The sequence below is a fragment of the Eublepharis macularius genome, chromosome 6 (assembly GCF_028583425.1).
Source record: "Eublepharis macularius isolate TG4126 chromosome 6, MPM_Emac_v1.0, whole genome shotgun sequence".
NCBI lineage: Eukaryota > Metazoa > Chordata > Lepidosauria > Squamata > Eublepharidae > Eublepharis > Eublepharis macularius.
Genome location: NC_072795.1, coordinates 44,748,822 through 44,768,891, shown reverse-complemented (window position 1 = coordinate 44,768,891; position 20,070 = coordinate 44,748,822). Strand labels below are relative to the sequence as shown.

The window sequence follows — 20,070 nt, the reverse complement described above, 5'->3', positions numbered from 1 at the left end:
CTCCAAAAGAGCACTTCAAGCCACCGCCACCTTTTAAACTTCACAGCCCCAGCAAGCCTTACCCACCCCACCAGTTTGACATTGGGGTCCTCTGTTTTGAAGTTGGTTCCTTTGCTTCACTTTGGTTCTGTTGGGTTTTGTTGGTGAAGTTTACATGAGAGTGGGACTTGTACTGGGACTGGCTTTTGGCCAGAAAGTATTCTTTCTTTGAAGAAAAAATGCAAGTATACCCAATACTTGAGAAAGAATTGCAAACTACCACAACCTATGCTACCACAGAAGATGTATCTTCAATGTCTGCCATCTGAGAATAAGAAAAAAAATGTTGAAGAAACAAACAAAAGAAAATGTATTATTTGGGCAGAAAGTCTGTATAAGTCACAATAGGTAGAACTGCCAAATGTTTCAATATTAAACGTAACTTTGTAAGCCTTCTAGACTTAGATGGCAGGGACACCCAAAGCAAGGCCTCCAAAGATGACCAGAATGATCACATAGGTTCATAAGGGAGTAGGCAACCCTTTAAAGTATGTAGGCCTCATGCCATACAGGGCTTTAAAGGACACTATCAGCCCCCTGAACTGAACCCAGAAGCAAGTTGGGAGCCAATAGACGGATTAAGATTAGAATGATACAAGTGGGGCGGGGGCAGCAATGATTTGTGTGGGGCATATCATTTCTCCCTCCCCCATCATGTCCACTTTCCCTTTCCTGCCCCCCATAGCCTCTCCCTCTTTTCCTGATTTCTGTCTTTCTTCCCACCCTCCTTAGTCTAATTCCCTGATTTTACCGTTCCCCTCCCCCACCCAGCACCCTCTCCCCTATAGCCCAGTTGCATGGTAAGGTCCAACAGGGACTTGTGTGGGATAATTCACTTTTCCTCATATCCTAGCGTTGCCAAAAGATAGGGTGAGTAGGCGGGCGCAGAAGTGCAGCATTTACCTTTTTATTCCGTGTGTGTGCACCTCCATATCCCACCACAATATGACATCATAGTTTGGGCTGATTCTTAAGGATCTGGCCCTGGTGTGAAGTGCGCACACGCTTCTGCCCTTCATGTGACATCACTTCCAAAAGTGAGCGTATGGAGGCTACCAGGAGAAGGGAAAGTGATGTCAGGAGTTTGGCACTTGGCAAATCTACTGTATCCCCTTCCCCACACTACTACCTCTTTCCCTTCTCCTGGTAGCTTCCATACGCTCACCTTTCCCTACATCCTTCTCTCCTTCAACACTAAACAACTTATCTTTTACCTGCCCCCATCTTCACCTAGATTTATTAATTTATTTCATTTACATACTGCCTTTCTCCACAATAGGGACTCAAAGCACGTTACAGTAGTCTCCTTACCTCCGTTATTATCCTCACAACAACCCTGAGAAGTAGGTTAGGCTGAAAGTATAACTGGATCAAAATCACGCAGTGGGCTTCCACAGCAGAATGGTGATTCAAACCTGGGTCTCCCAGAACCTATGCTGAAACTCTAACCATTGCACTACACTGACTTTTATCAGGTACCTGCTGTGGAACAGTAGCAAGAAAATACAAACCGCGGAAACAATCATGTGCTTAAAGTGTGCCGTGCAGTAATACCCAATCATATCGCTCTTTAATTCAGGAACCATAGGTTCGCTATCAATACCTTAAAGTGCACAGTGCCAGGGCCGGATTGAGGGGGGGCAGGGGATAGCCTGCCCCTGTTGCCGCCAAAAGGGCCGGCTGCCAGCCGCGGGAGGTTGAGCGCAGGGTTGGGAGGCCCTCGCCTGCCCCGCTGAGACAGGGGGGCTGGCTTGCCGCGCATGCAGGACCTTCCAGCCCTGCGTTCAGCCAGCCACCCCAGCGCACGTCCGCACCACCACTGCCAGCTCCACGGTGCACGGTGCGCTGGGGCAGCCAGCTTGCCACGCGGGCAGTACAGGACAGGTGAACCACGCGGAGGGCCTCCTAGACCTCTGCTCAGCTGCCCGCACAGCAAGCCAGCCGCCCCAGCACACGCCTGCGCCGCCGACAGCTCCGCGGCACACCGGGTGCTTAGGCGGCCGGTATACCTCCTGCCTCTGCACTTTCATGATGTCATCACGCAGCGCCGGGAGCTGTGTGCACATGCAGAGGGCCGGACAAGGGTTGCACTGGGCGCTGGCAACCCTAGATCCAGCTCTGCACAGTGCAAATTACACATGAAATTCGTAATGGCAACTCCATCTGTTCATATATAATCACATTAGGTACCCACCTAATGTGATTATATATGAACAGTTGGAATTGCCATTACAAATTTCATGTGTAATTTGCACTGTGCACTTTAAAAGGTATTGATTGCGAACCTATGGTTCCCAAATTAAAGAGCAATACGATTGGGTATTGCTGCATGGTGCACTTTAAGAACGTGATTGTTTCCGCGATTTGTATTTGTTTGCTGTGTAACCTTATCGCTGCAGTCCCCCCTTTTTGGTTCAGTGTGGAACAGCAGCAAGCAGTGTGATTTGGATGTGTCATGCAAGTCACGAGGTATCAAATTATCCAGTTGTTGCTACTGGGCCTGGCCCCAATGAGTCCTCTTTCAAAGACCAAAACAGCCCTGGAAAGGGACCTGCCCCTTCCTTGCCTTTTACTGACAGAAACCAAGTCTGGAATACTGGATGTTACAGTTACCTAGCAACAGCCACTAGGGGCATCTAGTTAAAGCTACAAGCACTTCTCTTATAATTTTGGAGGTTTTTAACCACCACTCCATACGTATTTTTTAAAGATTTTTTCTGCAAACCTGTGGCATTTTTCAGGTGTTTACAAAGATCTGACTTGTCCTTCATGGCTCCAATCTCCAGATTTAAGTATCCACAGATCAGGGTCACTTGGTTATTAGTATATAAGATGGTCCCTCTGGCCAACCCCATTCAACGTTCTGGCTGCAGCATTCTTTACCTGCTGAAATTTTTGGACACTCCTAAAAGGCAGCCACATGTACAGTGCATTGAAGTAATCTAATAAAGATGTGAGCAGAACATGCATCATAGTGGCAAGATCTTTGATGTTCAGGAAGGATTGCAGCTGGCTCACCAGTCAAAGTTGGTGAGACGTGTCAGTGGCCACCGCTGGCCACCACTCAAAAGATGCCAGGGTCCAGCAGCATCTCAAGTTGCAAACCTGCTCCTTTAGGGAGAGTGCAATCACTTCCAGAACAAGGGATATCTCAGTGGTTGAGGCTGAGTCTCCTGTTTGGGGGAAGGGGATAGTGTAACCTCTTCCCCAGTTTCCATCAGTGAGACTGCTGAAGTTCTCTCCATCGCCCACCCACAGAACTGTTTATTGCGGCTGGGTAAATTGGGACCATCATCCAAAGTTATTTTATGATTGAACTGTATGTTATTTATTATTTTAATGTATATTTTTATGTACCTTTTAATATATTATCTGCTCTGAGCCCGTTCAAGGGGAAAGCGGACTAAAAATTGAATAAATCAAATCAATCAATTTCTAGACCAGACCACCCCCACCCCCAGTAGCACCATTGTTTTGTCAGGGTTAAGTTTTAGCTTGTCAGCTAGGATGTGCACCAAAAAATTTGATTGATTCACTATCCCTGAAATCCAGGTAAGATTTTCTAATGTGGTTCAGTACTATTAGAGAATCCCGAATTTATCTGGTTATTATTTCTTAAGGGGAAAAATATCTGGGAAATGCTGGGAGTGGCATTTTTCAAGCAAACAATCACATTTGCAAGGAACCTACTGCTTCTCATCCGCTAAAGACACTCCAAGTGCCTTTGCAAGTTTCAGGAAGACTGGATCCCGGGACCCAATTCTATGGGCCCTTAACAAGGTGCTCCTAGCCACTCTCCATTGTTTTCTATGATGGGGGAAAAATCCAAGCTAGCTCTCAGGCAAAAATACTCAGGGGAAAGGCAGCCACAGGCCAAAGGCACAGTTCCAATGCAAGCTGAACCAAGAGACATTCCAAGAGAACAGAACTGAAGCAAGGGAACCCCTCCTCAGAACCCAAGCGCCCTTTGAACCCAGCCACACTCCCGTGTTTTCTATGGTGGGAAAATTTCCAAACTGGTTCTCAAATACACACAAATGCAAGGCAGCCACTGGCCAAAAGCACATTCCCAAATGCAAGAGAAAGCCCAACAGAACCAAACTGAAGCATGGGAAAGGAATCCCCCCAGAACCAAAGTGATGCAAGGAGATCAACATCAAACCAGAGAATTATATCAAACCAGTGAATTCCACCCAAACCAAACTGAAGCAACATACACTGTTGCAAGCCCCCGAGTTCTGCCTCAATTATGAGGCAGAATTCAGGGTCAGTGGGGAAATACAACACGACAGAACCAAGTACCCATATCGTTAGCCCTACAGCAGCAGAACCACCAAGCACAAGGCAATGGTAAGCAAACAGCTCTTGTGATTCGATATAACTGATCCCTCCCCAAAGGCCTCAAAAAGAAAGAGGGAGGGTTAATTTTGGGAAACCCAGGCCATCCTGTTCCCTCCCGCCCCTGCAATAAAGAAAGCTGACATTACGTAACACAACAGCATCCTCTGGCTTCATTTTGAATGTTTCTGCAGGTTGACCTCTGATTGCTCATGATAGTTATGTAATGTCAAACTCTCTATTTTTCCTAACATCTCTCTCTGAATCTTTCTGTTCCTGCAGCAAGAGAATATTTCTGGTGCTGCTTTTCTTAATTTTTTACACAAATTCATGCCAAGGCCCAAGAGTATGCTGGCTGGACTGGAGTGTTTTGGGCGGGTGATTCTAACTTGGAATGTGCATTTTATGGTGTGCCAACTTGGGTCACCATGTATCCCATTGTGACGCCCTGCCTGCATTTTGTAACTGCATTTTGTAACTGCATTTTGATGGCAGAAGTGATGTTGGCTGCCATATGCTCCTCGTTAAGAACCTCATGGAGCAAAGCCTTGCAGTAGCCAGCCCAGTGACCCTCCGTCTGGCCCTGCCTGATGCTGGTTGTCCCATCCCTACCCAGAAAGTCATCATGCTGCCACCAGGGCACAGTCAGTGAGAGGTATATATGCTGCAACTGAGGGCAGGTCCAGATGTCTGATATGACGTGCACACTTGACCCAGTAGTGTGGTACAACTGTGCCTTCATGTACTCCTTGGCAGCACTTTAAAGGGAAGGCATCACAGTTCTGCTCAGTATAGTGCAAGCAGGGGCTGTGTACCAAGGACAGACTTCTTAGAGCAGCCTGTGGAAGCTGATACCCTTGACTATGGGAAAGGGATGTCTATCTATAGCGACCAGCTTGGCGATTTTCTGAATGACCCACTTTGTTACCCTCTAGATCCTCCATCTGGGCACACTTGTGCCACCCTCAGCAAATATCTCTGTCAGGGAGGCTTGGCATCCCTTCTGTATAGAAGACCCGAGGGGAAAAAGCGCCAGAGGCGGTCACAGGATGACTCCCCTCCTGGCTCGCTGGTGGCGCCAGCCTCTCTCTTCCTCTGAAGAAGCACTGCCTGGTGGTGCTTCTTTAAGAGGTTCCTGAGGCTGTTAGTCAAGATATGATTACTGTCTTGTCCTTGACTGACCAGGGCCCTACAATGCTGGCACTATGCATGACGGGAATCCTCTGTCCTTTGGAAGCAGCAGACGGTAGAGCTGCAGGGGCACCCATGCTGCTGGCACCCCTAGAGCCACCTCCTGTGAGGTGCTTAGGGCAGATACACAGTGGGCAGAAGAGATGGCCAAAGGCAAATGGGTTGAAGTGTGGAGGCTCTTCATCTCTTCCTCTTCTGCCACCTCCATCCTATCCTTCTGCCTCCACTTGAAAGGCTTCCTGCTGGCCTCAGAGGAAACCTGGGAAAGTTCACAAATGAGCCCCTCCCCTAGTTCTTCCAACATCCTCTTAGTCCCTGGGGTAGCTCAAGGACCAGAAAACTCATGTCCCACAAGTTCACTCCAAAGGACACCTCATGATGCTGGTGCTCCCCTCCTGCTGCTGGGTTTCAACAGTTGGAGGAGAGGGAGCCTCAGCACTAGCCCCTGCCCTGAGGCATCTGTGGGGGTGGCGCTCCTGCAGTCACCTCAACAAAGAGGATCTTGTGAGCTTTCCTGCTGTCACCAGCCAAGCCAGAGGCAAGGCTGGTGGAAGGCAGCTGTGCTGGGACAGGCCTCCTCTGTGCAGATGAAGAGAGCTACAGCCCTCCCCTCTACCCTGCTAATCTTTGAATTTGCCCCAGGACCCTGCTACACTCTCCTCTTGCTCATTCTGGCCCCTTAGTACTGTTTAACCTAGCTGAATTGCAGCCACATTAATTCACTAACCCACAAACATTTACCAGCCCCCCAAAACACCTAGACAAAAATCAGATTTTTTTTTAAAAAAAAGCTACTCTGACTAGTATCTATTTACTCTAAAAGTTTGCTAATTGTTTTGGCTCTAACGTGGAGATGGAAAATCTTTTAAAAAAACTCTTATTTAGGTACATGCTATTAACTAACTACACAAATAAGAAGCTCAGTTCCTCTTTAAGAAAAAAGCAACTCACTGAAATCCACAGGTCAGCCTATGGCAGTACAAACACTAGTTCTAATGCTCTGGGTCAAATCCCCACTCCACCATGGAAACTTTTGGGATGATCTTGAACCACTCACCCCTCCCAGCCTAATCTACCTTGTAGGATTATTGTGAGGATAAAATGGAGGAGAGGAGAATGATGTAAGCCACTGTGGGTCCACACTGGGGAGAAAGGTGGGGTATAAATGAAATAAATAAATAATGGCATAAGCTTTTGTGGACTAGAAGCTACTTGTGGAATCTAGTCTACAAAATGACTTGCCATAACAGGACTATAAAGACTTAAAAAGTCAGAGTGCCCTGTTTTAACTCATAGCTGCCATTTTTTCCAGTTTCCTAATTGTTTTGGCTTCTGGGGAAAATGTCAAGAACTGTTCACTCTTGAATGCTATATACATTTACTTGCAAAATGTTAAAATGCTATAAATAGTGTTACAAGTGTTTAGAATTTAACTGATTCATAAGTTAACTTTTTAGTATTAGCATAATACTTATATCTCAAATTAATGCTTTAAATACTTGACCACTGATATAGCAATATTTTACTAGCTAGGTAACTAACAGGGAAGTGTTACCAGGAAGCAGGGTTCCTGGTAGAGATGTGAAAGCTCAGATGCTGGAGACAAACAACTGGATCATGCTTTACATATCTAAAAACACCGGGTACCAGGAAAGGTGTCAGTGGGCGCCTTGGTGCCTATGGGGACCATACTGGGGACTCCTGGTTTAGAGATAAGACTACTGGGACCAAGATGGACTTCTGCCTTATCCAGCAAAGCAGTGTGTTCCCATCAACTTCCCTGCAGTTTTGCTGCACAAAATGTTAGCTTAAGTACTGATTTAGACCTGATTAAACCACACTATGTGATATGTCATTGTTACCAATTGCTGTAACTACAACCTAGGAACCAGAACAAAAATGATTAAATTTTCTTGAAAAAATGATTCACTCTTTTAACACCGGTGAGATTCTTTGCTTCTACGACTGACCATTAAAATAGAATTCAGTCATTCTCAGCAGATACCTGCTCACTATTCCTGTGAAAACTGCAAAAGACTTCTTAAATTAGCTTTGTGTACTGCTGACTGCTCATAAACTGCTGCTATGGTTGGGATATTTACTACTGTTTAGCCCTAATATACATGCTTATAATTTTAACTCACTCCGCATTCTACTATCCTGGTAGGTAGTGTGAACTGTGCCCTTGGCATCAAGCTTCAGTTACAGGTAGCTAAAAACTGGGAGACTAATAATGTCAAGTCCTCTCCATAGACTAAATTGACTCAATGGTTTTACCCTTTCACCAATTTTAATAATTTACCATCATTTTAGCCTTATTCTTTGTTTGCAAACATTTGTCTTGAACTGTGGGGCTTACAAACAATACAATAGTCTGTATGAATTCTTGTCAGCACTGAGCATTAACTACTCAAAAGAATTATTGATCCTTTATAAAAGGATCAAACTATAGCAATCACTGCTCATGCTGAGGCTTTGTTAGCCATCATGAGGCCCAACTTCTCAAAAATATCATCAGTCCTGTTGCCCAATCTCAAAGTTAGGTATTTAAGTTTTTCAGTTTTCAGAATATTACTTCACATTTTCCTTAATAAATTTCATTGCTCTCTCCAGTCAGATTATTTTTTTAAATTCATCTATATTCTGAACTATCTGTATTATCTTACAGTCCGCCATCATCTACAACATTTGCTATTAGGGGCGACTGGAGTTGCCTGTTTAACGAAGTGCCAAATAGGCAGTAGCCATGGACCCAGCCAGCAAACAGAGTGCTACTGCTGCTGCAGTCATGATTTAAACCAGGTAGGAACATGCTACCTGTTCCTCCACAACCAGATCTCACATGAGTACATTGTTTCCTGGCCAGCTTCTAGTCACTGATATTGCAGGCTTGGCAGCAGCTCAGACAGACAGAACCCACAGCCAAGCTAAGAAGCACTCCCTGCTCCTCCCTCATCTGTTTGCATTTGAAAGCAAGCAGCAAAACAACAGGGAGTGCTTGTTGGCTAGTTCTCATCCATGGGTGCCACCCACACATGCAGCTGTCAAGTGGGCACTGCCCATGGCTGAGAAGCACTCCCTGCTCTCCACCACCTGCTCTTGTGTAAGGGAAAGCAGTGGAGCAGCAGGGAGTGTTTCTCGTCTGGCTCCTGCCATGAGCACTGCTGTCTTGGCAGCAATCCAAGCCAATGGTGCCCATGGATGGGATCTTGAGTCCACTCCTCCACTACCTGGTCTCACTCAAGAGGACAGAGCAGGCTGCTGTCCAGGATGCTGGTTAACCGGGTGCCTGTAATACAGGAACACTATATGAATATGGCATACAGAGCCAAAACCTTGCAGGAATTAAACATCAACTGGATTTCTCTCATTTATTAAATCATCTCACTTTATTGCCAATGGAAATTAGTTTAAGACACATAATTTTCCATAAAGCTACACTGACTGCTAGTACTTATTCTATTTTCCTGCATTTATGTTAGCTGCTCTATTTTTTAAAAAAAATAGAAATCAATCTAGAGTTCCTCAACTTCCCTCATGCCTTTAAAAATATGGCACCATTTACTATGCAGCCTGCAATCCTATGCAAACCTACCTGAAAGTACATGATGTGGCTTACTAAATAAGCATGTACAGGACTGCACCATTAGCTTCCTCTGAATCTCCAAGTACTCTTCGAAGAGAATCATCTTTACCCTGACCTATAACTTTCCCTTTCCTTCCTCTTGAGATGAATGTCATCAATTTACTCCAAGCTGCTTTTAGCATACTTTTAAAATCTACTTGGGGCTCATTGCTAAGTTACATCCTATGGCTGGTCGAGGTGTTACTTCTGTCACAAACAGGAAGCTGGAAACAGACTCTACAAGGCAGCTTTTCTATGCTACTGCTACAACATGCAATATGATTGATCAAAGATGCAGAGAAGTTAGCCGTGTGGCTCTTCCACCTGATGCCAAGCAGCTCTACAAGAGCAGCAGCTACCACAGTAAGGAGCAATTGGAGCTAGCACAGAAACTTTTTGTCAAATGTGAAAGAACTGTGTGATAACCACCATTAAACATAACAGAAGTAAAAGCTATCATATGTAGCACATACACTGTAGTCCTGTACATTTGTTTGTTAATGTCTCAACATATTCAATCTAAGTCAATAAACGTATCCTTAGTAATCAACCTTTTGTTTCATGAAGTGGTTAAAATTATCAGTTTCAGCCATTTTATTAATTTTTTATTTGGGAGATTTCTAGGCTACCTCTTCAGAGTCTTGCTCTAGGCAGCTAAAACAAGACTAACAAGCCATTTTGATTCTCTGTGTTACTTCCCATTCTTAGGCTGATGCAGACTGTAACAGAGAAGGGTTTCCTACCACTCCCAGTGGAAGTATGGTTGAGTGGCCACATGGGGATAGGAATTTTTCAACATGTGTCAAACTCCTCCACAGAAGGACTCCCCTCATGTTTTCCCTGATGACATGCTGGTATCAAGCCAAAACAGGCCACATTTTGATCTGGCTGCTATTTTTTCTCTTTGCTGTTATTTTATTGATTTTTCTTTCTAATGGCTTCATTCTGTTTTTATGTTCAGTTACTTGGTCCTACCACAAGTAATTATTGCTTTTAACTGCAGGCTTATTTAAGAAACAATAGGAGCTTTCTATTTGAAAGAAATACAAATATTTTCAATAAATTAAAAGGGCTAGAGCCAAAGAACTGCAAGGAAATGATTTTTTCCTGGCTCTGTCTTCTGAAGCCTTCCTTACCACCTCAAAAGCTGTCCCTGAGGGTTACAGAATCCTTGTGAACAGTGTTGGGTACAACTGAAGAGGGCACCAACTCAAGAGGAAAATCCTGGAAATCACAGACCCTCCCCTCCTTGCATGAAATACAAGCACCTTCCACTTGTACTAGGGGATCTTTGAACCCAGCCCTCTTTATTCCCACCTTTACAAAGCTAAATATATTTATAGTTGTTGTTTTTTCCCTACCCTTTTACCAATGCATCTCTTTGAAACCACATATTTACAGTACATCCCTACTATCTGTCTGGAAATGCAGGTGAGTGGAAGCCCTCCAAGCCTCATCAGGCAGGCCATTCGTAAGGTGGGAGCCACAACCACAACACTGAGTGTGCATGTACAGGCAGCTGCTGATTTTGCTCATTTGCAGGGTGGCAGCTGCAAAAGATCCTATAAAGATGAGTGAAGTTGCCATGGCAGAGCATAGGGAGAAAGGTGGTCCTAAAGATATGAGAGATCAAGACCACGTAGGTGTTTTTATGTGAATTCAGCCTTGAATTCAGCTCAGTAACTGATGGGGAGCCAACATGCATGCTTTGCGTAGCTCCTGATAAAATCCAAGCTGAAGCATTCTGCATCAATTTGAATAACAGTGCAACTTGCATGGACTTAGGTTAACTCTGCATAAGATTACATTATGAATTTAGTAGAGCTGGTCTGAGAACACTTTCACTGCAATAAAACTAGATTTGTTTTCAGAAGAGAAAGCTTCTATAACACTTACAGAGCTACTACACTTGCCTTCCCAGTTAGAATCCCAAAAAAATTAAATCTGACATGTTCAAGGTGTTCTAACTTTAGCAAACTGATGGAAAATGCATTTTCTTACTAATCTTAACTCAGCTTTTCCCCAAAAGATTTTCCCAGTTACACAGCCACACCTATTCCCCTCATCACACTCCATAGTAGAAAAACAAAAATCCCTAGAATGATTAAACCGAGGGAGAGCAAACACAAAGCTGACCAGTTATTCAGGCTGTTTCTATAATACTGACGATGGGGGGAAAAACCCAAGAGACACAACAGAACTTAAAGCAAGCTCTTGAATTTCCTTTCCCCAGTTAGAAAACAACACACACACACACACATTACCAATAATAATACTTTCTACACCAAGAAAATCATGCAGGCAAGGGTAAAACGCCCTCTTGCCTCACCTCCTCACACCCCAGGGCCTTTCTTCCAAACCTGACTGTACCCTCCAGAAGTGACCTGGGCTGCTTGTAGCCAAAGCATGGAGAAAGCAATGTGCAGAGAGGAAGAGTTCAGCTCCTTTCACCTGCTTGTCCCTTTTGGTGTTAAAGACATAGTACACATATATTACATGTCAAATGTGAAGGGTCATACAACAAAAATTGTGGCTTCTCCCATCATGTCTAGTTTGGTCCCCTATCAAACCCCCTCAAGGCCCTGAACAATTTGACTTGTATACTCAATGTTAACAAACAGAAAGCTGTGGAGATGCTGAGAAAACACTCAAGTTAAACACTGCTTCCTGTAACATCAGAGTGGGAATTTAATTCCGAGAGTGGGAATTTAAGCCAATGGATCTAACAACATAGGAACCCTAAAACCTTGACTATGCTTGCAGTTAGAATTTTTTTGTAAAGTAGCTTGTCAAACCTTTTTAGGGATGTACTATTATTAGTGTCATCAATGAACACACCTAGGTGGAGGAAAAGGATCCTTGCTGGGGTCTAGCTACAGGGGACCTTGGTTGGCTGACTAACTTCCTTTTAGTCTGCAATGCAGAAAACAGGGGCTTGCAAGGGCCGTCTCATCACACTTGAAAAAGACAGGGTATAAATGATAAAGAAACCTGGCACTTTCTTTTGAGAATCGTAAGCAAAAGACAAGCCCCTGTCCTAACACCTCAGAATCAGAAATTAAGATGAGGGGAAGGAGGGGAAAAGAGGAGGAAACTAAATTAGAGTGGTAGCAATGCAGAAACACTTCACTTCAGCAAGAGCTGAATAAGTTATACATCTAAGAATACTCAAAATCACATTATGTTTTCTCACTCTCAAACTACAGATTACATTTAACGTATAATCCCAATGGCAGGGGGCAGGGAGTGTACCAGTAGTGGGGTGCCAGTTACCAGTTCTCCATGGGAACTCAATTTTAAGGCAGCTTAGGGGGACTTCTTCAGTTTACGATAGCAGCATGGGGCAAGGACAGGCTCTGCCTATATTTATTTGATCTATGCATTTAAAAACTTTATTAGCTGCCTTTCCTCCAAAGGTGCTCAAGGTGTTTTACGATGTAAAATATAAACAACATAAACAATACCAAATAAATAGCTAAAAACAAAATTAAAAACAGAGTTAAAACATGTTAATAAAACTAAAGGTAGTCCCCTGTGCAAACCCTGAGTCATTACTGACCCATTGGGGGACATCACATCACAACGTTTTCTTGGCACTTTTTGTTACGGGGTGGTTTGCCACTGCCTTCCCCAGTCATCTACACTTTACCACCAGGAAACTAGGTACACATTTTACCAACTTCGGAAGGATGGAAGGCTGAGTCAACCTTGAGCTGACTACCTGAACCCGGCTTCCTCCAGGATTGAACTCAGGTCATGAGCAGAGCTTAGGCTGCAGTACTGCACTTGCCACTCTGCACCACGGGACTCCCTAAAATATGTTAATAAGCTGTCCTAAATACAACAGTCTTTAGCTGCCTTCCTAAGCTAGAGAATGAGGGTCCAGGTGTACCACCCTGGAAGACTGGTTCCACAATTGTGGGATTGCCCTTTCACCTTGTATCATTTTGCCTGATCCAAAAAATCCCAGAGTGTTGTTTGCTCCCTGGGGGCGCTGAACATGCAAGCACTCAAAGCACAATGGGGTTGTTTTGAGTCAGGAATATGGTGCAGGGGGAGGCTGGAGTCCTTCCACTGTCCAAGCTGTAGCCCCAATTTGAATTGGGCTCCTGCACACTTTAGAAATGCATTCCCACAGGGAACTTGCAGCTGTTCTATGACTACAAGCATCAGCGGTGATCACACGTCAAATGAAACATGCAGTGTGGCCCGGAGAAGCTAAATTTCGACAGGATGCTATATTTTTACTGACATTTATATTTTCTTCAAGAAATATTTTTTAAACAAAACAAAACTGTATTATTAAGTAAGACGAATACAGACATGGGGACTAGGGATGTGCGCTTCGGGTTTCCGATTCAGGTAAAATACCTGAATTGGGCCCGATCCATAAAGAATCGGAAATCCCGAATCAAAACTTTCTGACGCATTCGTAATGCTTCAGAAAGCTTCGGGGGGGCGAGTTTAAAGGGCCCCTTTCCTGCTGCTTGCAAGTGGCAGGGCCCTTTAAACATCCCCCCTAACCCCCAGTCCCCCCCCACTTACCTTGGCCCTGCTGGTGCTGGTGGAGGCGGTGGCAGCTCCAGCCCTCCCTGCTGCCCTGCAAGGCCGCGGAGCAGCGGAAGCCCTTCCCGTCCCTCAAATGGCCACTGCGGCAGCTATTTGAGGGGCAAGAAGGTCCGGCGGAGGCGGCTCCAGCCTTCCCCGCCACCCTGCAGGCTCAAGGGAGGCGGTGCGGCAGCAGAGGAGCTGGCTCCGGCCATGCTGGCCTCACACAGGCCATGGCGGTGGCAGAGGAGCTGGCTCCAGGCCATCTCAGCCTCACGTGTGGTGCTGCTGCTGCTGCTGCCGTGGTGCTGTCCTTCCACCCAGCTGATCACCATCCCCCACTCCCTGCCAGCCAGGTAAGTGGGTGAAGGGTGGAGGGGTTGCCCAAGGGTTGAGGGGTTGGAGGTGGGGATGGGGGTGTTGCTCCATCTCACTTCAGTATGCTCCGAATCTTTACGGAATTCTGGTATTTCCGAATTTTTTTCTTTTCGGGATGCACACCCCTAATGGGGACAAATCATCAGGCTACTAAACAAAGTTGCCAGCTTACCCCCAAAAGTATCATATCACTAGAAGATGGTTAGGCTGGTCATGCTTTACTTTCGACAAGATCCTTTCTCCACCTCCCAAAATACAATTACATTGTTTGCTACTTGTGTAATATAGTCACAAAATACTCCAGAGTACAAACTACCCTCTGCTTCACACTGAGAGTCTCCCCCTACTCAGCATAGATAGCCAACAAATAAATCTTGCAATTAGTTCATGTGCAGTCCTATGCAAACTATCTTGTAGAGCATTTTCTGAGGATCTGTTCACGTGATTTATGAGATGGGCCCACTCTGAGATCAACAAACATGCACTAGAATTTTATACAGGAATTAGCCAGATTAAGCACTAGTTTTTACCACTTTCAAATGAGGAAATGCATTGTTATGGAAAGTGAAAATGATAAAAAACTATTAAGTGTAGTTTAGAACTGCTATTGTTTGGTGCTGGCAACAAAACAAAGCAAGAAGCTAGAGGGTATTATGAATGTGGGACCAAACTGATGTTCAAAGAGACAAGAAATATCTAATACTAATATGCCTCTTGCATCAAATATTTTACTATTATAAGACCAGTAAGATTTTACTTCTAGCATCTTTAAAAAAAAACTTTTAAGAACTATATGACACAACATCCAATGCTACACTGATCTATGCTGATAATTATAAAATGAAGGATACCTCCTTACAAAAATCAATTAAAATATGATAAAGAATGCTCAGTTTCCAGGTACAATGGAAGACCTAGTTTAAAAAGCTAGATTCTACAATACTTTCAATCTCTTTTGGTATCCAATTATCATTCAGACTTCAGATCACTTTGAACATCTTGCATAGTAATTAGAAAACAGATTTTCATCCCTCCCTCTCTCTCACTTAGTCTGATTTTCAAGTATTTGAGGAAAAGTTATTTAAATGTATAAATGAGCCTAAACATTTTGGCCTTTTGACTTACAGGAACTCCATACACCACTATTATCAGATTCCAGGCTCCAACATGTGAAATCTGGTAACAACTCTGAAGAATGGACATGCATGAGTGGACATATTTAAAGACTGCATATGTTCCCCCAATCTTATATAATAAATGGTAACTTGGCCCTTTCCCATGTTGGCTGCCTTCAAGCTCCATAATGTACAACAATGCTGGCCGAATCACTGTGCTTCTTATGGTGGCCCAAAAGAATCTGATCCTTGAGGGTCAGCAGGAAAGGAGAATGAACCAAAGTTCCCCAACTAACTACACAATATAGGCACTAATGCACTTCACTGCTGTCTGCACCTAATCCAGTGCAGAGGCAATAAGGGGAAGGAGGAGAAAGCATGGTTAAGAATCACTGCTGGCTGGGGCAGCTGTGGAGATACACCAATACTCTTCACAGGAACCAAACTAGATTTTTTGAAGCTGCTCCAAAAACTGCTAACTTTTCTAAATCTCTGATACCTTCACCATAAGGATAGAGTCATACTTCATTTTAACAGATTGGAGGCAGATAAAAGCAATGGTATCTACCTAGCTTTGTCAAAACTACAAAATGCAGCAGTTAGCTATCATGCCAATGACTTCCTTCAATGACAGGCATCTTATAATGTCTTACAGCCTAACCTTATGAAGAGTTAAATTCACCTAATTCTGCAAAGGACTGGGTGTTAGTTTTGCAGGCATTTACACATTTTGTAAACTGATTTATGTATTTAAAATGTGCAATTTAAAATTTTAACAGATCTACAAGTAGTGACCTGATTATATGTGACAAACTGTTTTCAAATGGTTTCTACTATACTGAGCTGAATCCCACAGATGAGGATGCTGTGTTAACCCTGGGGCCTCATACTTGTAAAAATGTGTTTTCAGCCTGCGGTGTAGATCACTTGTTAATTATACTCAGGGATCACTTCTGAACTCTGAGTATCTACATCTATATGGCACTCCAACATTTCTCTTGATTTTTCAATGCTGCTCTTTTTGCCGAACAAGTTGCTCTTGGTGTACACAGCTCAATCAACCACAAGCCTCCTGATCACTGCTTTAACATGCAGACCCACTACCAGCAACTCCTTCAACCCAAGGTACAGAGTTAACTGCTTGGAGGCTAATGTGCACTACCATATTAGCTCAGAAGCTATGTCACCCCCCAAGAACAAAAATATGTCAGCCAGGACAAAAAAGGCTGTTTCTGTTCAAGGAATGTCACTTTTCTGTTCAAGGAGTTTCACTTGCCAGGTCAGCAATCACATTTGCATAGTGCTTTTGGCCTAGGCAGTCATGCTTTCAAATGTTGTTTCTTTGTAACTGGAGGAGTGAATTTTACCAGGGTAAGATGTGGCCAGAGAGTAACCAACCTTGATAGATGGTGAAATCATTTTCAACAACATGTATGAACCACAATTCAACAGGGGAATAAGGAGTGACTGCTTTACGTAGAAGATAGCCATTAGAAGCTATGGGCTATTTTGGTGATCCTCATCTTATCATCACCACTTAGGAGGTATTTCTGAAGAATTCTAAACAACTATTTACTTATTTCTTAAACAACATTAAAAAAGGAAACCATTATGGCAACTGCTAACAAGAACCAGTTTCATAGTGATAAACATTAATGCTCTGTTTTATGAAAGCTATGTGAACATTCTTCACCCACTAACATTTTACATGTAGATGTACAAGAAAAAAGCAGAAAGTTAAATAAACTAAATATAATATAAATTTGGTTCCAGTGAAATTATTTTAGGTACTGTAAGAAACTTTGTCACTGCTGATCATCATCACTGCTTAGGCAGCCAATGCTGTCTTTAAGCATTTCAAAATGAACTAAACTGGCATACTTAAAATCTAACCCTCTACAATGACTCCTAACACTTCTTTAGAAACGTCTCTCTTGAAAATACATATTCACTACTGAAGTGCAGTTGAGTTCCATGAACTGACGTTATGGAAAACCTCCAGCAGATCTGCTGAATCTTAACAATGTTTACTTGGAAATAAACAGTACTGGCTTTATTGGGCCCCTTGCTAATTAAATAGTTAAAATAGAGTGACGAGAATCTTACACTTTCAAGTTCAAAATGAAAATTTTCTTTAAAAGAATTTTAAGTTGACAGAATGCTGACAGCAATAGTTCATTCACACAAACAGGTACAGCCACTTTCTTTGTGAAGGCAACAATTACTTGCCACTAGTTTCCTTACTCAAACACAACAAAATACTTCTGCTGAGGCCTAAAAACTAACAGTGGAACCAAGTGTCTCCTTTTAGATATATACAGATATACAGATATACAGATATACAGATATACAGATATATATATATATATATATATATATATATATATATATATATATATATATATATATATATAATCATGTCTATTGGTTATCAATGAAAAATTCAAATATCAACTGTCAGGAGACACAGGGCAGTTTAAAACATAAATAATCAGGAAAATTCCTGCCAAAGGACAACTAACCCCAGAGAACATGAAACCCAAGGCTTCAGCAGGAGAAAAAAAAAAGAAGAATCTGCTGTTGTTGCTATGGAGGATCGGAGCTTTTATTCTTGGATGGTAAACTTCCTATAATATTCACTCTCAGGTTTTTTGACACTGGGAAGTCAAAACAAAAGCCACAAGTTCGGAAAGGTGAGCCCCAAAAACTCCAGCTTGTTCAGTCGGTTGACTGAACGGCAGCATATACACGACCCTGAAAAATATTCCCCTCAAAAAAACCCCAGACTTTAAAGGGTTTTCAAAGGCATCTGAAGCTCTTTTACAACGAAAACAACCCCTAAAGCAGCAGCAGCAGGCAGGCCATTGTCAAGGGCCTGGGAGAAGCCGAGCTCTCCCCAGGCCCCCCTTCCTGGGAGGGGGGGCAGGCCCTCCAGTCTCTCTTCCTTTCCCCGGAGGAGAGCCTGCCTTCCCCCTCCTCTTCGCCGGCGCTGACAGCCTCCCTCTCCTCGATGGCGGCCCCAACGTTGGTGCGCGAGAGAGCCCCGGTGACAGGCCAGGTCGGGAAGCGGTCGGCCAGGCCAGGCCAGGCCGAAGCCAGCGGCTTGTCTCGCCTCTCTAGGCCGGGCCAGGCCCGCGCCGCAGCCTCTGCTCCGTCGCACTCACCGGGAAGGCACGGATCCGCATCTTGGTGTCCTTCCGGCTGCCCGTCCCCTTGCTCAGGTTCGACATCTTCGGCCCGGCGGGAGCGCAGCCCCTTCCTAAGGGGCGGGGGAGGGGAGAGGGAAAGGGCTTGGGGAGAAGCCCCCTGGGCGGCGGCGGCAACCTTCACTCCGGGCGGCGGGCGAGCGAGCGAGCGAGCCGAGGCAGGCCCAGGCGACGGCGGCAGTCTCGCTTCTCAGTGGCGGCGGCTCCCTCAGCCTCCTTCGCCTCCTCCTCCTCCGCCGCGATGGCGGCCAAACATCGCTCAGTGCGCAGGGCCAAGCTGCCCCCCCCTCCCCTCGCGCGAGACACAGACGGAGCCGGCGGGGGCGGTGGCGAGAGAGAGAGAGCGCGCGCGAGGGGGAGGGAGGAGGAAAGGGGAGGAGCGCGGCCGGCAGGGAGGAGGGGGAGCGTACTGGGAGAGAGGGAGGGGGGGTGTCCTGGGAATCTCGCGAGAGCTGCACCAGCTCTTGCGAGAGTAGAAGAGGAAGGAGGTTTTTCTTTCTTTCAGTTGACCCTCTCGAGCCTGCGAGGGGTGAGCGGATTGGTGGCTTTCGAGAAGAGAAAGAATTCGTAGACACGTGACGCAAGCGTCGGGGAGGAACGACCTCGGAGTTCGTTTTCGTGTTGCTCGACGTTCGCTTGAGCGCAATTCGTCTTCTGCATTGTGGCTGTTTATGCGCGGGTCATGTTTCTGCTAGTGGATGAAGAGAACAGAAACGCGCAGGCTCGTTAAGCAGGCGCGAGAAAAGGCGCTCCTTATCCTGGGCCTTCTGCAGTCGTAGTTCTCAGATTGTAGAAGAGTCAATTTGACAGTGCGCTGCTTAGAGGGTGGAATTGGGATCTGGGAGCTTGCGGGGCTACCTTGAGCCTGTCACAGTTTCTCAGCCTAACCTACCGCACAGGGTTGTTGTGAGAAAAAAAAGGAACAAGGGACAACGACGCAAGGTACTTTGGGTCCTCATGGAGTATGGACAGATGGAATAAATAAATACACTTGTGCTGAAAGCAAACTACAGCGGTGTTAGCCTGGACCCAAAATGTGTGTTGGGTGTGAGTAGAAGTTAAAAACATTTTACGACTGGAATAGCCAGCTTCCTGCAAATTATATTTTTTAAAGTTTACCGTGGTAAACATCTATTGTACAAGCTTACTCCCACCCCCAGAAGTATGCACATGATTCTCTTATTTCCATTTTATACTCACAACAACCTTGTGAGATAGATCAGGCTGAAAATGATTGGCCATTAGGTGAAAAAGGATTGGAAATATAGCTAATGTAAAACATGGTTGTGTGAGTACAAACCCCTCCCATGACAAAGGAGTTGGACAGAACTCAGCGCAGCATCTTTTAAAGAACCTGTAACCCAGAGCCCATATCTGGCACATTAACAATACAATCTTACACACAGTTAATCTGGTTTAACTCCACTGAAATTAATGGGCTTAGAGTTGAGTAACTGCACAGGACTGCGCTGTAAATCATATACCAATTGATGTGCATTTTGAGAGAATCAGGTTGCAAGGATTGATAGGTATTTAAAAGTTGTTAGAACTTACTTTCAGACTGTCAATCGTTATGTATGCTCGAGAAATGAGGATATAGCTCAAGGCAATCCCTTCACTGTAAGAGGCT

At 44.6% G+C, this 20,070-nt stretch overlaps 1 protein-coding gene across 1 annotated transcript in view; it reads right to left on the bottom strand.

Moving 5' to 3' along the window:
- Window positions 1-18,770, bottom strand: part of CUL3 (cullin 3) — an 87,195-nt gene extending 68,425 nt beyond the window's left edge. The window contains exon 1 of the mRNA XM_054983264.1: window positions 18,399-18,770. Coding sequence (XP_054839239.1) covers window positions 18,399-18,464 — 66 coding nt within the window. The 5' untranslated portion in view covers window positions 18,465-18,770. The remainder of the gene's footprint in view (window positions 1-18,398) is intronic.
- Window positions 18,771-20,070: the final 1,300 nt, after the last annotated feature.